This window comes from Brachyhypopomus gauderio, chromosome 11, assembly GCF_052324685.1.
Source record: "Brachyhypopomus gauderio isolate BG-103 chromosome 11, BGAUD_0.2, whole genome shotgun sequence".
In the NCBI taxonomy this organism is placed as follows: domain Eukaryota; kingdom Metazoa; phylum Chordata; class Actinopteri; order Gymnotiformes; family Hypopomidae; genus Brachyhypopomus; species Brachyhypopomus gauderio.
Genome location: NC_135221.1, coordinates 2,974,626 through 2,992,125, shown reverse-complemented (window position 1 = coordinate 2,992,125; position 17,500 = coordinate 2,974,626). Strand labels below are relative to the sequence as shown.

Sequence of the window (17,500 nt, the reverse complement as noted above, 5' to 3'; positions counted from 1 at the left end):
TGTAAAATAACCTCAGTGTCTACACCTGTCTTTCTTTCTTTCAGTGGCAAACTGAGATTGCCACAGATTAAATAGCAAACAAACAAACGAATGTTATCTTGGTCACCATGAATTTGGACGGTACTCCTTCCAGAGCTGAAGTGACAGACTGGAGCTGCCAGACTCTGGCCGACTACCTGAAGAAAGTGAGTATGGACACTCAGTAATAAAGTGAGTATGGACATTCAGGAATAAAGTGAGTATTGAGACTCAGTAATAAAGTGAGTATGGACATTCAGGAATAAAGTGAGTATTGAGACTGAGTAATAAAGTGAGTATGGATGCTCAGTAATAAAGTGAGTATGGGCATTCAGTAATAAAGTGAGTATGAACACTCAGTAATAAAGTGAGTATGGACACTCAGTAATAAAGTGAGTATGGACACTCAGTAATAAAGTGAGTATTGACACTCAGTAATAAAGTGAGTATGGACACTCAGTAATAAAGTGAGTATGGACACTCAGTAATAAAGTGAGTATGGACACTCAGTAATAAAGTGAGTATTGACCCTCAGTAATAAAGTGAGTATGGACACTCAGTAATAAAGTGAGTATGGACATTCAGGAATAAAGTGAGTATTGACACTCAGTAATAAAGTGAGTATGGGCATTCAGTAATAAAGTGAGTATGGACACTCGGTAATAAAGTGACTATGGACATTCAGGAATAAAGTGAGTATGGACACTCAGTAATAAAGTGAGTATGGACATTCAGGAATAAAGTGAGTATTGACACTCAGTAATAAAGTGAGTATGGGCATTCAGTAATAAAGTGAGTATGGACACTCAGTAATAAAGTGAGTATGGACATTCAGGAATAAAGTGAGTATGGACACTCAGTAATAAAGTGAGTATTGACACTCAGTAATAAAGTGAGTATGGACACTCAGTAATAAAGTGAGTATGGACATTCAGTAATAAAGTGAGTATTGACAGTAATAAAGTGAGAATGGACACTCAGTAATAAAGTGAGTATTGACACTCAGTAATAAAGTGAGTATGGACACTCAGTAATAAAGTGAGTATGGACATTCAGGAATAAAGTGAGTATTGACACTCAGTAATAAAGTGAGTATGGACATTCAGGAATAAAGTGAGTATTGACACTCAGCAATAAAGTGAGTATGGACACTCAGTAATAAAGTGAGTATGGACACTCAGTAATAAAGTGAGTATGGACATTCAGGAATAAAGTACTCAGTAATAAAGTGACTATAGACACTCAGTAATAAATTGAGTATGGACACTCAGTAATAAAGTGAGTATGGACACTCAGTAATAAAGTGAGTATGGGCACTCAGTAATAAAGTGAGTATGGACACTCAGTAATAAAATGAGTATGGACACTCAGTAATAAAATGAGTATTGACACTCAGTAATAAAGTGAGTATGGGCACTCTCTCAGTCTCATCATCATAGCACTGAGGACTCAGCCTGTTCTCCCCAGTTTAAATTACAATGAAATAAAAAATGTAATATATGTACAGATGAGAGTAGAGCCACATAACACAGTGTGTTTGATGTCAGGACACTGTATTACAATCAGCTGGTGCCTTTGCTTTATGGTGATCTGTTAATATGTGAAAAACACCATGATGTCAGTGAAATTCTTAAATATACAATAAGTCAAAGGGTCTGCATTCTCCTGTCAGACAAGCGTTACGCTGACATCCATGTTGAAGACCTGTGCTTCATCTAGGCATTGCTGCTCTAACAGACAAAACAAAGAAAAAAAGACTAAAGAGAAAGAAGAGACCATGAAACAAACACACAAGATCTGCATTTGCTACTGAGCTTAAACTAGATTACATTAGCTTACATGATACACAGTTATTGTTTACATTTGTTCTTATTTTTTAAAGTTTCTTTAACTCTTTTTTGCAAACTGTGGCTATTTTTAGTGTTCCTGCATGTTCTAAAGAGTTCGCAGCTCACGGGACTCTCACACAGCAGGGAGTGTGTGTGATAAAAACTGTTAAAAACAGCGTAGGGTGTTCAGCCTGTCTCTCCTCTCATGCATGTCTGCTCTTAGATGAGGCTGTCTGGTTGCGACACTCTTGTCAAGAGAAGTGGAATAAATGGCTCGAAGTTCTTGGTAAGACGTTTTTTTGCCCCTGCGTTGAAACCTCAAGTTTATAAGCTTCCCACTTCAGATGGTAGTCTAAATAAAACACAAACCATGGCAGTTCTTTCTAAACATTCACAATTCATACTAAACATTTATGGCATGTATATATATATTAAATATTTTACAACACCAAATTGATAAATATTCAAAGTTAAGAACTTTAATTAAAATAAAACACAGATAATATGAATTAAGAGACTGCTTCTAATACTCATTATCCACTCCAGGCAATGTCAGACACGGACATTCAGAGGTTTCCCAAAGTTCACGTCCCGTAAGTTTTAAGCGATATGACACGTATGTGCGTACCTACATATTTTAACCGATAAAAGCAGGAAGTAGCACCATGCTGGTCTGAACACCCAACACAGGGGAAGTCAGTTAATGCTTTCTCATGGTCCTCACAAATACAGAGTCAGTAATAGTGAGTGCTGTTCCCCTGAATCAGTTTCTTGAGACCATACTGACATCTCAGTGAGCTTACAATCCTAAATGTAGACTCTTGGTTCTGTGTTAAAGACTCATTATAAAGATACGCAATGAAATCAACCAAGCAGAGAAAAAAAAGGGCCTGTTTCACCGGTGAGTTTCAGAACGCCCAGACACACAATACACTAACACCCAGAAATACAACACACTAACACCCAGAAGTACAACACACTAACACCCAGACAAATTCAGAAGCACAACGCACTGCTCTAACTGCTAACATTCTTACTTTCATATCTACAATTTTTGCAGACCTAAATCCACACCGCATCCAAAGCAGGGTAATGTTAATACCCCTCTATACCTATTTATTTGGTTAATAGTACTTCAATTCATAATGCCATCATAACATCTTCATTGTTCTCTTTGAATAGGCTTTGTGCCCACACCTGAAACTTGGCCAACAGATGAGTTTGTGAGTCTCTCTGCCATTTCTATTTCTCCAATATAAACTCATGAGATAAAAGTCCACCCAGTTGTCATCCTGGTAGTTAAATGTAGTGTATTAATGTAAGAATGACCTTTTCTTGGTGAGGATGATGAGGATAGTGAGCCAGATTATGAAGAGCCTGATGACCCAAATGAGACTTTTGAAGACAACTACATATGTGCTGAAGAGGTCTACCATGAGACGGTGGAAAGTGATGATGAATATGAGCTGCCCCCTAGCGAAATCTCCACTGAAATACCCAGGCACTGCCACACTGCCAGGCCTGTGGGCGACGGCGTTTACATAGGTGAGTCTGTCAGTTCAGGTCCACAACCGTTGTTAATCCACTTCAAGCAGCCATTTTGTTTGTTACTGTTGCCGTCTGTGTGTTTGCAGGCCGCATTCGGGATGTTCCAGCCAAAAGTCAGACGCCGAAACCCCCCCAGCGGCCAGACTCCACACAGTCGTATCCTTCAAAGAGTCAAGCTAGTGTATGCTTTTTAATTAAATAATCTATAATTATAATATCCATTTTGAAAGTTGGATGCTTCAGTGGACACCAAAATAAATTATACTGCCCTGTTTGTTTTCAGTCTCTGGCAGCCAAATCTCCAAAGCCCGATTCCCCACGCCGACCGGTACCATCCTCTTGTAAATGTAGGTATGGTTTGTGTCCGTCCACTGAGGTGTACATTTCCAAGGTATTTTAATAGCCGAATGTCACTTTCCTGCAGCCAAGCCTGTGTCTGGACCGCGTATAGACCGCAGGACCAAGCCTCATTCAGCCGCACAAAAAGGTATAATCTTTCTAACGACTCATACAATTAGAATAGTAAAAATTTGATGTATATGACACTACAAAATATTGCGATTTGTTTTTAATGACCCTCCAGACACAGCAAACTTACAAATGGCTTCAGGGTTACCAAACTTTCCTACATCAAGGTACATAGCTAAATAATCCTGGAAAACCTTATCTTATCTTCCAAAGCACTGAAAAATGTTCGAATAAACTTTCTTTAACATTTTTAGCAGATCCACACAATTGGTTTCTAATGATCAGGCAAGTTCTTACCCTCTATCTATTAGCACAACACAATATAATGTTCAGTGTCAGTCCCTCAACATGTGAAAGTATATACAGTGTATGTAAATCTAGAAGTTGTGTTGGTTGTCCACACAACCACAAGATGGCAGTATTGTAACGTGCATTTGAGTGGGTCATGCCAAGAATCGGTTATTCTTGGAGGGGAGAAATTGAACCCACTAAGCCCTTTTATTTTGTATCCATTCTATGATGTAAAAATAAACAAACAAAACAAATAAAAAGAAATACAAAATAAACCTGTGAATTTGAACATGTAAATGCAGGACATGGACCCAGAATGGTACGTAAGGTCGATGACACGAGGAGAAGCTGAAAACTATCTGAGACAAATAAATAAGGTGACACACACACACACACACACACACACACATTTTACAGATTTTAGAGTGACATATGAAAGTGCTTTGTTGTCTCCATAGAATATGTCTTAGTCCTTTGCACACTAGACAAGAGGCTATGAGCACCATTAAGCCTGAAACCTGTCAGAGGTTGTTTTAAAGTGTAAATAATGTATGTGCAGGATAAATGATTAATCAAGTGCCTTAAAGTGGCTTATGATCAGTGAGAGGTGTCTTGAAGAGGTGGGTGTTCAGGTGACGTCTGAAGACAGCAAGTTGCAGCTATATGGGCAGGTGGAGGAAATTAATTCCACCATATTGATGCTACTATAGAGAAGTGCGTTTGCCCTTTTGTTAAGGAAATTCAGAATTTGTTATTATTCAATATGAATACAAAGAAAGGCTAGAATGAAAAACAGAAATACTGTGGAATTTAGTGGGCAAGGCCATGCAGAGATTAGTGAGCATATGTGATACTGCAGTGACACAAGATGGCCTGTCAGCTGCAGTGAGTCTCAGGGTAGCTGAACCACTGAGGATGCATGCATGTGTGTGTGTGTGTGTGTGTGTGTGTGTGTGTGTGTGTGTGTGTGTGTGTGTGTGTGTGTAAATGTGTGTATGTGCGTGCGCACATGTATATGTGTTTGCGTTTGCGTGTGAATGCGTGTGTACATATCAATATTTCAAAGGAAGCTTTTGTTATGTGAATAGTTCGCTGTGCTATTGCAGAATTAGCTCGACACTGGAGGGGAGAGAATAGTTCTGAGCCAGGTGTCACTTCTACAGTCGATTAACGGTGTTACTCCCGCATGTGTTCAGAACTGAGCCTTCCTCGTTCGAGACAGCTCCATTAACGGTGTTACTCCCGCATGTGTTCAGAACGGAGCCTTCCTCATTAGAGACAGCTCCATTAACGGTGTTACTCCCGCATGTGTTCAGAACGGAGCCTTCCTCGTTAGAGACAGCTCCATTAACGGTGTTACTCCCGCATGTGTTCAGAACGGAGCCTTCCTCATTAGAGACAGCTCCATTAACGGTGTTACTCCCGCATGTGTTCAGAACGGAGCCTTCCTCGTTAGAGACAGCTCCATTAACGGTGTTACTCCTGCATGTGTTCAGAACGGAGCCTTCCTCATTAGAGACAGCTCCATTAACAGTGTTACTCTCGCATGTGTTCAGAACGGAGCCTTCCTCGTTAGAGACAGCTCCATTAATGGTGTTACTCCCGCATGTGTTCAGAACGGAGCCTTCCTCGTTAGAGACAGCTCCATTAACGGTGTTACTCCCGCATGTGTTCAGAACTGAGCCTTCCTCATTAGAGACAGCTCCATTAACGGTGTTACTCCCGCATGTGTTCAGAATGGAGCCTTCCTCATTAGAGACAGCTCCATTAACGGTGTTACTCCCACGTGTTCAGAACGGAGCCTTCCTCATTAGAGACAGCTCCATTAACGGTGTTACTCCCGCATTTGTTCAGAACGGAGCCTTCCTCGTTAGAGACAGCTCCATTAATGGTGTTACTCCCGCATGTGTTCAGAACGGAGCCTTCCTCATTAGAGACAGCTCCATTAACGGTGTTACTCCCACATGTGTTCAGAACGGAGCCTTCCTCGTTAGAGACAGCTCCATTAACGGTGTTACTCTCGCATTTGTTCAGAACGGAGCCTTCCTCGTTAGAGACAGCTCCAAGAACGCCACAGATCAGCCGTACACACTCATGGTGCTGAACCAACACAAAGTATACAACATACAGATCCGTTACCATGGAAACAACGATGGATACTCCCTGGGCACGGGCATGAAGGGTACTGAGGTGAGCAGCTGACGAAGCTATCAATCATAACCGTTACCATGGTAATAAAAGCTTGTAATACTACAGAAGCAGAATGGATTAGGATGTTGTCAATCATAACCGTTACCATGGTAATAAAAGGCTGAAATACTACAGAAGCAGATTAGGGTGTTGTCAATCATAACCGTTACCATGGTAATATAAGGCTGTAATACTACAGAAGCAAAATGGATTAGGGTGTTGTCAATCATAACCGTGACCATGGTAATATAAGGCTGTAATACTACAGAAGCAGAATGGATTAGGGTGTTGTCAATCATAACCGTGACCATGGTAATAAAAGGCTGTAACACTACAGAAGAAGACTGGATTAGGGTGTTGTCAATCATAACCGTGACCATGGTAATAAAAGGCTGTAATACTACAGAAGCAGAATGGATTGGGGTGTTGTCAATCATAACCGTTACCATGGTAATATAAGGCTGTAATACTACAGAAGCAGAATGGATTAGGGTTTTGTCAATCATAACCGTTACCATGGTAATAATAGGCTGTAATACTACAGAAGATTTGATTAGGGTGTTGTCAATCATAACAGTTACCATGGTAATAATAGGCTGTAATACTACAGAAGATTTGATTAGGGTGTTGTCAATCATAACCGTTACCATGGTAATATAAGGCTGTAATACTACAGAAGCAGAATGGATTAGGGTTTTGTCAATCATAACCGTTACCATGGTAATAATAGGCTGTAATACTACAGAAGATTTGATTAGGGTGTTGTCAATCATAACAGTTACCATGGTAATATAAGGCTGTAATACTACAGAAGCAGAATGAATTAGGCTGAAATATGGATGAATAGCAATCATCAATGGTCCTTGTGCCAGATTTTCCCCAGTGTGAGAGACATAGTCTCACACCACATCAACACGCCACTGATGCTCATCGATGCGATGGACCGAGAGAGCGGAGCCCAGCATCAGTGCTGCCTCGTGTATCCAGTCAGGCTTTAAAATCACCACACAGAGGACCAGACAAAGGCTATAGCAGACTTACAGGAATTCAACTGACTTGTTATGAAACATGCTGGTACTACTGTCTAAAGCATATTTGTTTTTTGAAACTGTACTGGTAAATAAAAAAATAATAATGTCCAAAATGAGCCAGCTTGTTTCTGATTTTCAGTGTGCATATCCCATGAACTTTTGCTTTTGGGTGAAATCATGTTTAAAAGAGTACGTCTGGCACTTTTGGAAAATTTACATTTTTAATGTTTTAAAAATAGCTTTGTGTTAATAATATTAATGCAAACACATTTATTTGAATATAGCAGTGCCCTGTTCCTAACACTGTACCACTTCACAAGTCCACGTCTGAAGATACCGAGGCCTGTTCATCAGAACGCAGACATGCTGTCTTATCAGGGTGGGTGAAACACACAGTTAGATTACACTGCAGCAAATGAGTCTTCACTGCAAATAAAGAAATGTCCAACATTTAGTAATCAAGGCCAAAAACTACAAACAAGCCCTGGGACTATTCAAATCAGTCATGTGACAGATTACTAAACATATACAAGAGAAAGTTTACAATATGTGCTAGAAAACCATTACATCAACATATGCAACCTAGCAAAGTGCAGTGAGATATAATGGTAGCAGTGTGTTAAAAATGAAAACAGTTCACCCTACCTGCATTTACAAATGGCAAAACCCTCGAAAAGAACAACTCACTGATACACCAACGGCAGTACCAGCGCATATATTGCTAACTCATGTTTGTGTTAATAGAAAGACCGACCAATCACATATCCATAAAGTAAATTTTGCTTTTAATAAATAAATGACTAGATGGATAGCTAAACAGATACACCTCCACTGACTATGGCAATACTACCCCCTGGAAGAAGGAAACAGAACATTTTGCCAAATACCTTTCCAACACACGTTTCTTGTTTTTTTTTTACTATTCCTAATAGTAAGGTAAAATTTTTCAGCATTTGGGAGACACTTTTATCCATAATGACTTGCATATTTATCAGTATGACCGTACTGATAGCCCTGAATCACCAGCGACCCGCGTTGACGTTAAACTTGTCCCCCCGTTTTGACTTCCCTTTCCTCCACAGCAACCCCCATGGTTGATAGGCATCAGCAGATGTTGATCTGGGTCAGAGCATCAGTGTAACGGGAGTTTCAATCCAGGCAGGTTGTAAAGAGATGACACATCATAACAGAAAGTGGCACTAAGTGACCGAAAAAGCCACTGCCTCTAGGGCAGAGTTGTCATATATCTTTAAGGTATATGACGTCTAGGTAAGAGGTTTACTGGAAACTAGATTCACAGCATTTAGTTAAGAACTAAATGTGTTTATAATTTAGCACTTTAGATTTACATGCCAATTAATAACTGTACAGACTCTGTGAATTAAACTATAATTTCCTCACAAAATCAACAAACTAGACGGCAAAATTGTGATGCTGTTAATTGGCTGTCAACACAAGATCCAGAAAGAACCAGGTCAGTTTTGCATTTCTGTTCACACCTTCCAACTGATGCAAAGTCTCAGAAACTGACTCCAGCTGCACAAGTATGAAATCCAGATCAAAAGAGGAGCTGTGCTCACTGCAGCCTGTGGCTACTTCCAATTTCTCCATCTGTAAGAAACCATATCAGGACAGACACATTCAAATTAGTAGCCCAGGGTGATGCACACACCTTACCCATAAAAATATTTGTTTAGAAAAATAATTCCTCAAGCTGTCATCCAAAAAAGACAAATGTGAACGCATCTATTATTTTTTCCATGTGCTCATGCTATTTTATCCCGGTATGTCTTATAATAAACATGGCACAATATGAACCAATGATGTGCAAATATTTGAAATGGAAATAATTAGCCCATAATCTTTTAATTTACTTATTTTTATTGAACTTTAAAGTATCAAGAAGCTACAGATTTAAGGATGTAGCCTTTACAAGTTACAATACAATGACAATTTTAGAAAAAGTGGTATTAAAACCATAGGCGAGCTTTGTGCAGGACCGATCGTCTATTCTTGGGTTGGCGTCTGGTGTACAAGTGTAGAATGGGCATCCAGATTTTTCATTTTCGCAGAGCCGCAGATAACAGCTTTACACAGAAGGTATTCATCTTCCAGCCTCTTGAGGGATTTTTTAGTTTGTGGATCAGTACGAAGCGCCACCATATCATATGCCATCCAGGTCAAATTCACTATGAGCAGACAGGCAAAAAGGCTGTTAATCCTAAAGTGGTGGAGTTATAGCGTTGAATCATTGTTGTAGGCTACATTACCTGAAATATTCTCCATTTGTTCCGTCATGCTCTCCAAATCTTTGTTGAGCTGCAAATTCTCACGATCAAAGTCCTCATGCAGTTCACCAGTAGAACCACTATCAACCATCTAAAACATCATCAAAGCTCTCTAGTCTACCTGGCTAGGTCAGGCCATGTTCCTGTTGTTACCACGTTACCTCATTAGCTGACCTAATACGCTGTTATTAGTCAATTAGCCAACTTATTATAATTTTTTATTAACTATTATATGTTTCACAGTTCAGTCATTAATCAGTGTAAAAAGATAAGTGTGTAAAGTGTAAACGTTTTACCAGATAATGTCATTTAATAGCTCGTCACAAACTAACTATCCGTTTTCGCTGTTTAGCTAATTTGGCTCAACACTGCTTCGAAATACAATTTGTACACGACCATTTAAAATGAGAAATTACTTTACCTTGCCAGACTTTTGTATATTACCACAGCTGTCACGGTAAATTAGAAGCGTTTGTACTTTTTTCACGTTTGTAAATCTCAGTGTGACTGGATGGCTGAGACAGCGGCAGAAAATGGCGGCAATCTGGGCAGCGCGCGCTCACCTGTCTGAGGTAATAACGGTCGGCCGCGGCGTTACGTTCAAGTTTGTCGTTTATGTTTCGTTTATGTCGTTTATCTAACATGTATAATTGTGTTTTGTGCCATCCAAAACAAAACAATGAAAAATGTGCAAATTAATTAATTAATGTAAAAAGACATTCGGAGGTTACGTTTACATTTATTCAGTCTGAGACCCTGCCCTCCTAATATACTGTTATACAAAATGTAGTGACCTGAAGTAGAGACTATATCTGCTTTTTATTAAACTGTTGACTAAAATTAATAATTACTGCCTTAACAAGAAACAAAAAAAAATCTGAAGTTCACCCTTGAACCTTTAAGCGATTCGGTCCATTTTAATAACATTGCGGGTAAGCTGTCTTTACATCACGCCAGAGTCTTGACTATACTCTGCAATCATCAACCAAATATTGTCACCGTCGCTGCGGTTTTAAAGCCTTTCTACAAGATGGCCGTGCTGGGTGTGGGAGTGAGGAGAGGGAGTCGACCTGCTGATGCGTCCAGACGATATTAGCAGCAACTACGAAACTTCTGACACAATACTAGATTTAGATTGATCTGGGCTAAAGCTTTCTTTTTTTTAAAGGAACTGTTTAAAAACGAAACTGTTTAAAAATGTTAAATATAATTTTTCGGCAGTAATATCATATTATAAAATAAAAAATGACAAGATTGCACAATAATTCCACATGCAGATTTGCAGTCGAAATGGTCGCTGTGTTGTACTATGCTGCCCATTACAAACAAAAAGCAGACTACAATATTTTATGCTGTTCTGGTCTTTTTCAGGTCTTGCCATAAGATGAAAATAACAGCCCTTCTCTCGGAGAATATCACAATTAAAAGGAAGAATATAAAGTACACAGAAAGAATAGTTTTTAGAACATTTAACATTTACAATTTTCTTTTCAAGGAACAATATCTACCAGACCAGTTAATTTCAGTGCATTTAATTGTTTCTCAAACAGAAAACCCAACTGACCTGAAATACACATATAGTGGAAATAAGATCAAATGTCTATGATTATAAGACGTAGACTACAGATTAGATTAGGTAGCAACTAGATTGCTAAGAGTTTAAGTATTCTGTTTAGTGTCTTGACAGGAATACATATAGTGTATTTATATCATAAGAGCTGAATATGTTTACTTTATTAATATACTGTACAAGTTTAGCCTATAGCCTACATGTTCTTTTATTATTATTATTATTATTATTATTATTATTATTATTCAGCAGAACATTAATTGCTTTCAGGGAAAACGTAACTGCTTATTTGCTTTGTGGCTTTTCATACTGAATCTTAACTATATATTCATTGAATTACATGATCTTAAAGCTAAACACAAAAACACGAAGTTTAAACTAAAGTTTTAATTTCAGTGCCTGAAGCTTTCAAGAGACAAAAGAATAAAAAAAGAAAAAAAAAACTAGTATGGGAAAGTAGCCAATAAGAAGAGAGAAAGGCGGTACCACATATGCGTAAATAAAACAGGTGCGACAGGTAACAGCAATGACAGAGTACAAGGGCAAACAATGGTAGAATAAGGACTGTCCAGAAGCAGGACCTCTTAGGTGGGAATACGTCTGTCTGAGTAAGAAACAAGGAAGATTTCTGGACCAGAAGATAGCAGAATAAACAACATATCACATTTTGGAGGACCTGAGCTGTTTTCTTCTAGAAAGGAGCACCGTATGAGACACTCGACATGACATCATACGAACAAGGTCAGTCTCCCGCTCGATGTGGTCCTCAGTTCCCCAACCTGGGACAGGAGCCTCCAGAGTTGAGCCTGTACAGTGACTGTTACTACCCTCCTCCGTCACTGCCGAGTCCACAGAGGACAAACCCCTCCTCGTACGACCTTGGGGAGTACGCAACTTCATCTCCTAACCCCTACCTGTGGTTTAACGGTACTGGGATCAACAGCTCCCCATACCTGGGCGGAGCACCAGGCACTCCAGGTGCCCCCTTTGTGCCCCAACACTATGGCATGCAGAGGCCCTACCTTGGGCCAGGAGGTCCTGGTGGAGCTGGTGGAGAATTGGGATGGTTCTCCATGCCCTCTCAAGAAGATCTGATGAAGCTGGTGAGGCCTCCGTACTCGTACTCGGCTCTTATTGCGATGGCGATCCACGGAGCGCCTGAACGACGCCTGACTCTTAGTCAGATCTACCAGTACGTAGCAGATAATTTCCCCTTCTACAACAAGAGCAAAGCCGGCTGGCAGAACTCCATCCGTCACAACCTGTCACTGAACGACTGCTTCAAGAAGGTTCCCCGGGATGAAGATGACCCTGGTAAGAGTTTTTGGATATATGTCATTCTTAATCATTCTACGCATTCGTTAACACCGATATGTAGGATGTAGCGTGAAGGGTGTTAATTGCTTAGCATCACATAATTAACATATTAATTGATTTTTTATTTTTCTCACATTGTGAAGGCAAGGGTAATTACTGGACCCTCGACCCAAACTGTGAAAAGATGTTTGACAACGGCAACTTCAGGCGCAAGAGGAAGAGAAAGTCGGACGGTCTGACGGGAGAGGGCGGTTCCGCCTCGGCTCTCAACGCAGAGACGGGAGACGGCAGTGGGAGGATCAGTCCTAAAAACCCGGCGATTGACATTTCAGCCTCTCCTGAGAAAGGCCTGTCTCCTCCGTCCACAGGGACCGCCCCTTGCCTGAGCAACTTCCTGACAGAGATGTCAGGTGTGGCGGCTGGGCCCGTGGAGGTCGGAGGAGACCCCATAAACCGCCCCCTTTCTCTCAACCTGCAAGTGGACGGGACGCAACGACCCCCCCAGGCCGCGGGCTTCAGCAACTACTCCCCCAGTTCAGCCATGTCTGACTGGGCATCTCCTCTCCCCCCACCCCCTCCTATCTCCCCCTCCGACTCCCACTGCACTATAAGCTACGGCACACCTTCTCTCAGCCAGTTCAACGGGCACTTCTACCCAGGATTGAGCTCAGGTGGAATTCTGTACCCCCGAGAAGGCACCGAGGTGTGAATGGACTGGACAGGAGTCAACTTGCCAGAAGAATAGACGAGTTGAATGGCGAACTCCAGCCAGAAACGGGTGAGGGGAAAATAACCAACCTCAAAAACAGGGGGGAAAAAAAAAAGAGAGAGCAGCTTTCACACTTCCACATGCCGACTAGCGGAGTGGATGAGCGGTGAGGCGGTCCCGTGAGTGCGAGATTACATCACATTCCCACAGGAACTGCTTAGTCAGGACATGGGATGCGTGACACTCCTAGAGGTCTTTGCCACCAGCAGGTCTGCTGAGAGGTCTGGTGCTGACATCATGCCATTCCACCCATGTCGCTTGACTGATCATATCACCACGACTGCAAGCACCTGCAAAAAGAACAAGCTCTTCGATTGGCAGAGTTGTTTTAGAGAAGCTGCGTGTGGTGTACGACTTTCCATTCTGCAAATGTAATTTGATACTGGCAGTTTTTTTTGATAATCTTTGTCTTGTTTGTCTGTTTAATGAAAACTGGTGATGTCTTGTTAGGGAAGAGTGATGGTTGAATAGTACTTTATGTAATGCCTTATGATTTTGTAAAATAAACGAATGAAAACAGTGTCCTGTTTCTTAAACAGTGACAATAATAATACATTGCTCAAATGCATCTTTGATGAAGTATTTTAAAGTGAGATAGTAGAACACACAGAGAATAACATCACATTAGAAAATGATGATTTTAAGGGGGGGGGGGGGGGGGGGTTGGGGGTGGGAAACCCGTTTCTCCAGTCCTGTCATGGTTTTCAGTCAGCATTATCTTTCAGTCTCCAGTTCAGAAAGGCTAGTGCTGACCCTAGATATTTGCCAGTCAAGAATGATTAATAAAGCGTGACTGGTTGCTGTTACAAGAGAAGCTGCAACTGTGTGAATTCCTATCAGTGGGACACTTCACATCTGCATTTCCCACACCTTCAGAGCTTCACGCCATCTTAGCCCTCTGCATTACAATCCTAAACGGTGACTCTGCACTCTGAGACACAGCAGTGGGGCTTTTAGGAATGAATATTAACAACTTCAGAAAAAGTAATGTTGAATTCTGTCAGAATCTGAGCTCAACAAACTTAAATGTTTTTGTGTTTGTTTTATTCAAACAAGACCAAATCTTAAAGTCAGACGTGTGTGTAATCACGAGCTGAGCAAGGAAAGTAAACTCATAAATGATTAAATACAGAAAGAAAGAAAAAATGTAACTTAAATCACTTTAAAAACAAATTGTCCACACCCTCATTTAAGAAGCCCCCCAGGGAAAGGACAGTTATTCTGAACATGATTAATGATTAATTTGATAAATGAATTGTGCTTTATTTGAACTTTGTTACTCTAGTTTACATAAAACCGCAACATTAGATATTACAACATTTAAACCATTTAATTGTAAATTGATCATTCATGGTACAAAAACAAGATTATTATTATGTTCTAAACTTTACTATATCAATACTTCACTAAAATTTGAAAATGCAAATATTCAAGATGTCCATAAATACAGGCATGTTAGATCACATAAATGAATCTGACATGCCCACAGACGTGCAGATACAGTCAAATCCAGTCAGTTTGCCAGAAGCAACTGACCTTGCCTACCATAGGACCAAGAGACTACAGGAATATATCTGCAGGTTGTTTGGTATTTCAACATAGTTCTGAAGGCTGTACAGTACATACAGGCCGGCAGACAAAAACTCAAGTCAAATCCAGAAAAGAAGGCAGGTGTGCGACACCCTGACACTGGCCTGCTGACAGTAGATCTGTTATCTTCTAAACTCACTGGAGGGACACCCCATCGTGTGCTGGCCAGAACATTCACAGATATTGCAGTGTGTTTGGTTCTCTGCTGAAGATGGACATAGGACCAAAGGCATGGGGCTGCTGTGTTTCTGAGGCTGGTTTGTGAAGCAGGAACGTGCAACTGACCACATGTTGACAAATTTCCATCAGTGACAGCCATCAGTGAAAGCTCTCTAAAAGATATGTTCATTTTGCACATGGAGTATATTTTCAGGTACCCCTGTGAAGTTTGGTGCTCGTTTGAATATGTCAGAGATACTGGTTTTCTTTGCCATTCTGCTCTGGTACACACTAGAAGTAAGCAGCTCTTTTTTCTGGATAACACAAGAATTAGATGCTTCCCTTCTGCACACTGAATCAGCACACCACCTTCTGTGCTGCGAAGACGATGGCTTTTTTTTCCACTCTGTGCCCCTTCAGTACAATACCTTAAGGATATTATTTATCCCAAAACATAGGCAGCACTTCCAATTCCAACTGAAAGAAAAAAAATCTAGATCTAGATCATAGTGAAGTTTTGGCTCAGAGACCCCAGACTTTGTTTTTGTAACCAGAAGCCTAGGGCAGTTGTATGAGCACTCCTTTAATTGTACGTGTATACGTGTGGGGGTGTGGAACTGTGGGTGGGTTTATATGGGGGTGTGTCGAGGGTCCTTTATGACGGTCATGGACTCTTCGGAGTTGTCTGCATGATGAAGATGCCAAATCATAACCCATTCACCAAGTTGTTAGGAAAATAAAATCCTAAATGAGGGGTCTTGACACAGCAGTGGTCATCTGGATGTTTCTGGTAGTCATTAGCTGGCAGGCCTATGAGGCTTTCTTCAAGAAACTGATCTGTACTAAGACTTCACAACAGATCATAGGGAAACTGTTTTGCATAACAGTTCCTAACAAACCCGATACTTAGAGGCACAAAAGCCGGAGACTGATGTGAGAGTTGATTACTTAGACTTCTGTTTGGCTTCGAGCTTCAGATATAGATGATTATCATTGCGGCACTGTTTTGAGGTAAAAACAAATGTTTTGGGGACATGGAAAGGGAATTTGTAATAATATGGGCCTATTTAAATGTCGGTTCTTTTGCCTTTTCTTTTGTCTGAACACTGAAAGCGAACATCGCGGATTCCCTTCAGCAAGAGCTGGTCTTACCATGTCAGTGTGAACGTAAAGTAGATAAGGATGAGATACGACATGTGGTATTCCGTTCCTGACATTAAAATGTGCCAAGAGAAATATACACTCGAACACCCTGGCACAAGCACAATCCTCACAGAAAAGAATGAGCCCAAGTTGCAAGCTGTAACCTATCAAAACTGAAGTAATGCAAATTTTCAACTGTTGCTCATGCATCTGTCACATGCTCTTTTTTGTCTGATCCTAAAAAATAAATAAATGAGGCAGTTTTACCCACTAAATGGGGAATGAACTTATTTTATTAGATACATTAAATTCAAGCCCAGTAGTTACTATTTCTAATGCAAGTGGTGTGATCAAGAGAATATGATTACATCTATAAATCTCCAACTAGACCTGATGCCTGTCGTGTGGTATGTACACATAGACACACATACACACACACACACACACACACACAGTGTCGAATGCTTAGGGCAACTACATCCTGGCCCCCAGGCAGTAAATGTGTGTACTGATCAGCAGACCAAAGAGTCAGTGATGGTTTCCAACATGCGTGCACAAACACACACGCACGCACGCACGCACACACACACACACACATATTAACCTTCCTCAGTGATGGTTTCTAACATGCACACACACTCACACAAACGGAACACACGAGCCACGGTAAAGAATTCGTAACGGCCTCAATGGAGATGTTTACTTTCCACGAATGTAAACAGAACTTTCCGAGAAATCGCATCCCCTTTAATAATGATTGTTCGTTACATGCATATTTAAAAAAAATATATTAAAATCTGATTTAACTTCAGTTTTATAAAAAACAAAGCAATTTGTTCGATAAATATGAAAATCCTTAGTCATATTATTGATATTCACACCTGATAACTCCAGCTTCTTGGAAGAGGAAGGGACACACACAACATAAACACAAACACTGACTGCTATCAGCAAGACTTTGCATGTATTAGTATATTTCAAAGAAGTGCTTTCAAATTTTATTAAATAGGTCATTACACAATTACCCAGTACACAAATGACATTCATTTAAACATATTTATTATTATATACTATTGAAATGATTATTTATTTGTAGTGTACAATCAATAAACAATAGTGTAGTAAGCAAAATGTTACAGGATACAGGATAAACTGCTTCCAACATTGTATACATGTATATTAATGGTACACAAAATCTTGAATAGTTGTAGTTTATAAATAAACACGTTTTATAAACTCTCACTCTCTCTCTCTCTCTCTCTCTCTCTCTCTCTCTCTCTCTCTCTCTC

The 17,500-nt window shown here is 40.3% G+C and overlaps 3 protein-coding genes across 7 annotated transcripts in view; 2 read left to right on the top strand and 1 right to left on the bottom strand.

Moving 5' to 3' along the window:
* Positions 1-7,465, top strand: part of lcp2b (lymphocyte cytosolic protein 2b) — a 7,549-nt gene extending 84 nt beyond the window's left edge. Inside the window, exons 1-15 of one of the 4 annotated variants that reach the window (XM_077021081.1) lie at positions 1-185; positions 2,071-2,133; positions 2,394-2,440; positions 2,686-2,748; positions 2,908-2,936; positions 3,030-3,070; positions 3,191-3,392; positions 3,482-3,576; positions 3,679-3,742; positions 3,820-3,882; positions 3,979-4,030; positions 4,121-4,148; positions 4,457-4,531; positions 6,189-6,344; positions 7,217-7,465. The exon at positions 1-185 is cut by the window's left edge and continues 84 nt beyond it. In XM_077021081.1, coding sequence (XP_076877196.1) covers positions 108-185; positions 2,071-2,133; positions 2,394-2,440; positions 2,686-2,748; positions 2,908-2,936; positions 3,030-3,070; positions 3,191-3,392; positions 3,482-3,576; positions 3,679-3,742; positions 3,820-3,882; positions 3,979-4,030; positions 4,121-4,148; positions 4,457-4,531; positions 6,189-6,344; positions 7,217-7,342 — 1,182 coding nt within the window. In that variant the 5' untranslated portion in view covers positions 1-107 and the 3' untranslated portion in view covers positions 7,343-7,465. The other 3 variants (XM_077021080.1, XM_077021079.1, XM_077021078.1) reach the window with 3 other exon arrangements.
* Positions 7,466-7,634: 169 nt separating this feature from the next.
* On the bottom strand, positions 7,635-10,216 carry syce3 (synaptonemal complex central element protein 3). 2 transcript variants are annotated; one of them, XR_013133899.1, is made up of 5 exons: positions 10,085-10,216; positions 9,646-9,754; positions 9,353-9,564; positions 8,875-8,986; positions 7,635-7,801 (listed from the first exon to the last, which is right to left on the bottom strand). XR_013133899.1 is itself a non-coding variant. In XM_077021083.1 (4 exons), exons 2-3 carry the CDS (start codon positions 9,752-9,754, stop codon positions 9,383-9,385), a joined length of 291 nt encoding a protein of 96 aa, XP_076877198.1. In that variant the 5' UTR covers positions 10,085-10,216; the 3' UTR covers positions 7,819-8,986; positions 9,353-9,382. The 2 variants fall into 2 exon arrangements, 1 of the variants encoding a protein (XP_076877198.1); XM_077021083.1 differs by lacking the exon at positions 7,635-7,801 and having other exon boundaries at positions 7,819-8,986.
* A 1,297-nt stretch (positions 10,217-11,513) lies between these two features.
* On the top strand, positions 11,514-13,422 carry foxi3b (forkhead box I3b). Its single transcript, XM_077021082.1, has 2 exons — positions 11,514-12,547; positions 12,694-13,422. Exons 1-2 carry the CDS (start codon positions 11,956-11,958, stop codon positions 13,257-13,259), a joined length of 1,158 nt encoding a protein of 385 aa, XP_076877197.1. The 5' UTR covers positions 11,514-11,955; the 3' UTR covers positions 13,260-13,422.
* The last annotated feature ends 4,078 nt before the right edge of the window (positions 13,423-17,500 follow it).

What these genes read in the sequence shown, in the direction of transcription:
- syce3 (XM_077021083.1), bottom strand. Translation starts at nt 9,754, where the DNA reads ATGGTTGATAGTGGTTCTACTGGTGAACTGCATGAGGACTTTGATCGT. An exon ending in ACAAATGGAGAATATTTCAG is followed by an intron (nt 9,565 to 9,645) that starts GTAATGTAGCCT and finishes GTCTGCTCATAG; the next exon opens with TGAATTTGACCTGGATGGCA.
- foxi3b (XM_077021082.1), top strand. Translation starts at nt 11,956, where the DNA reads ATGACATCATACGAACAAGGTCAGTCTCCCGCTCGATGTGGTCCTCAG. An exon ending in CCGGGATGAAGATGACCCTG is followed by an intron (nt 12,548 to 12,693) that starts GTAAGAGTTTTT and finishes CACATTGTGAAG; the next exon opens with GCAAGGGTAATTACTGGACC.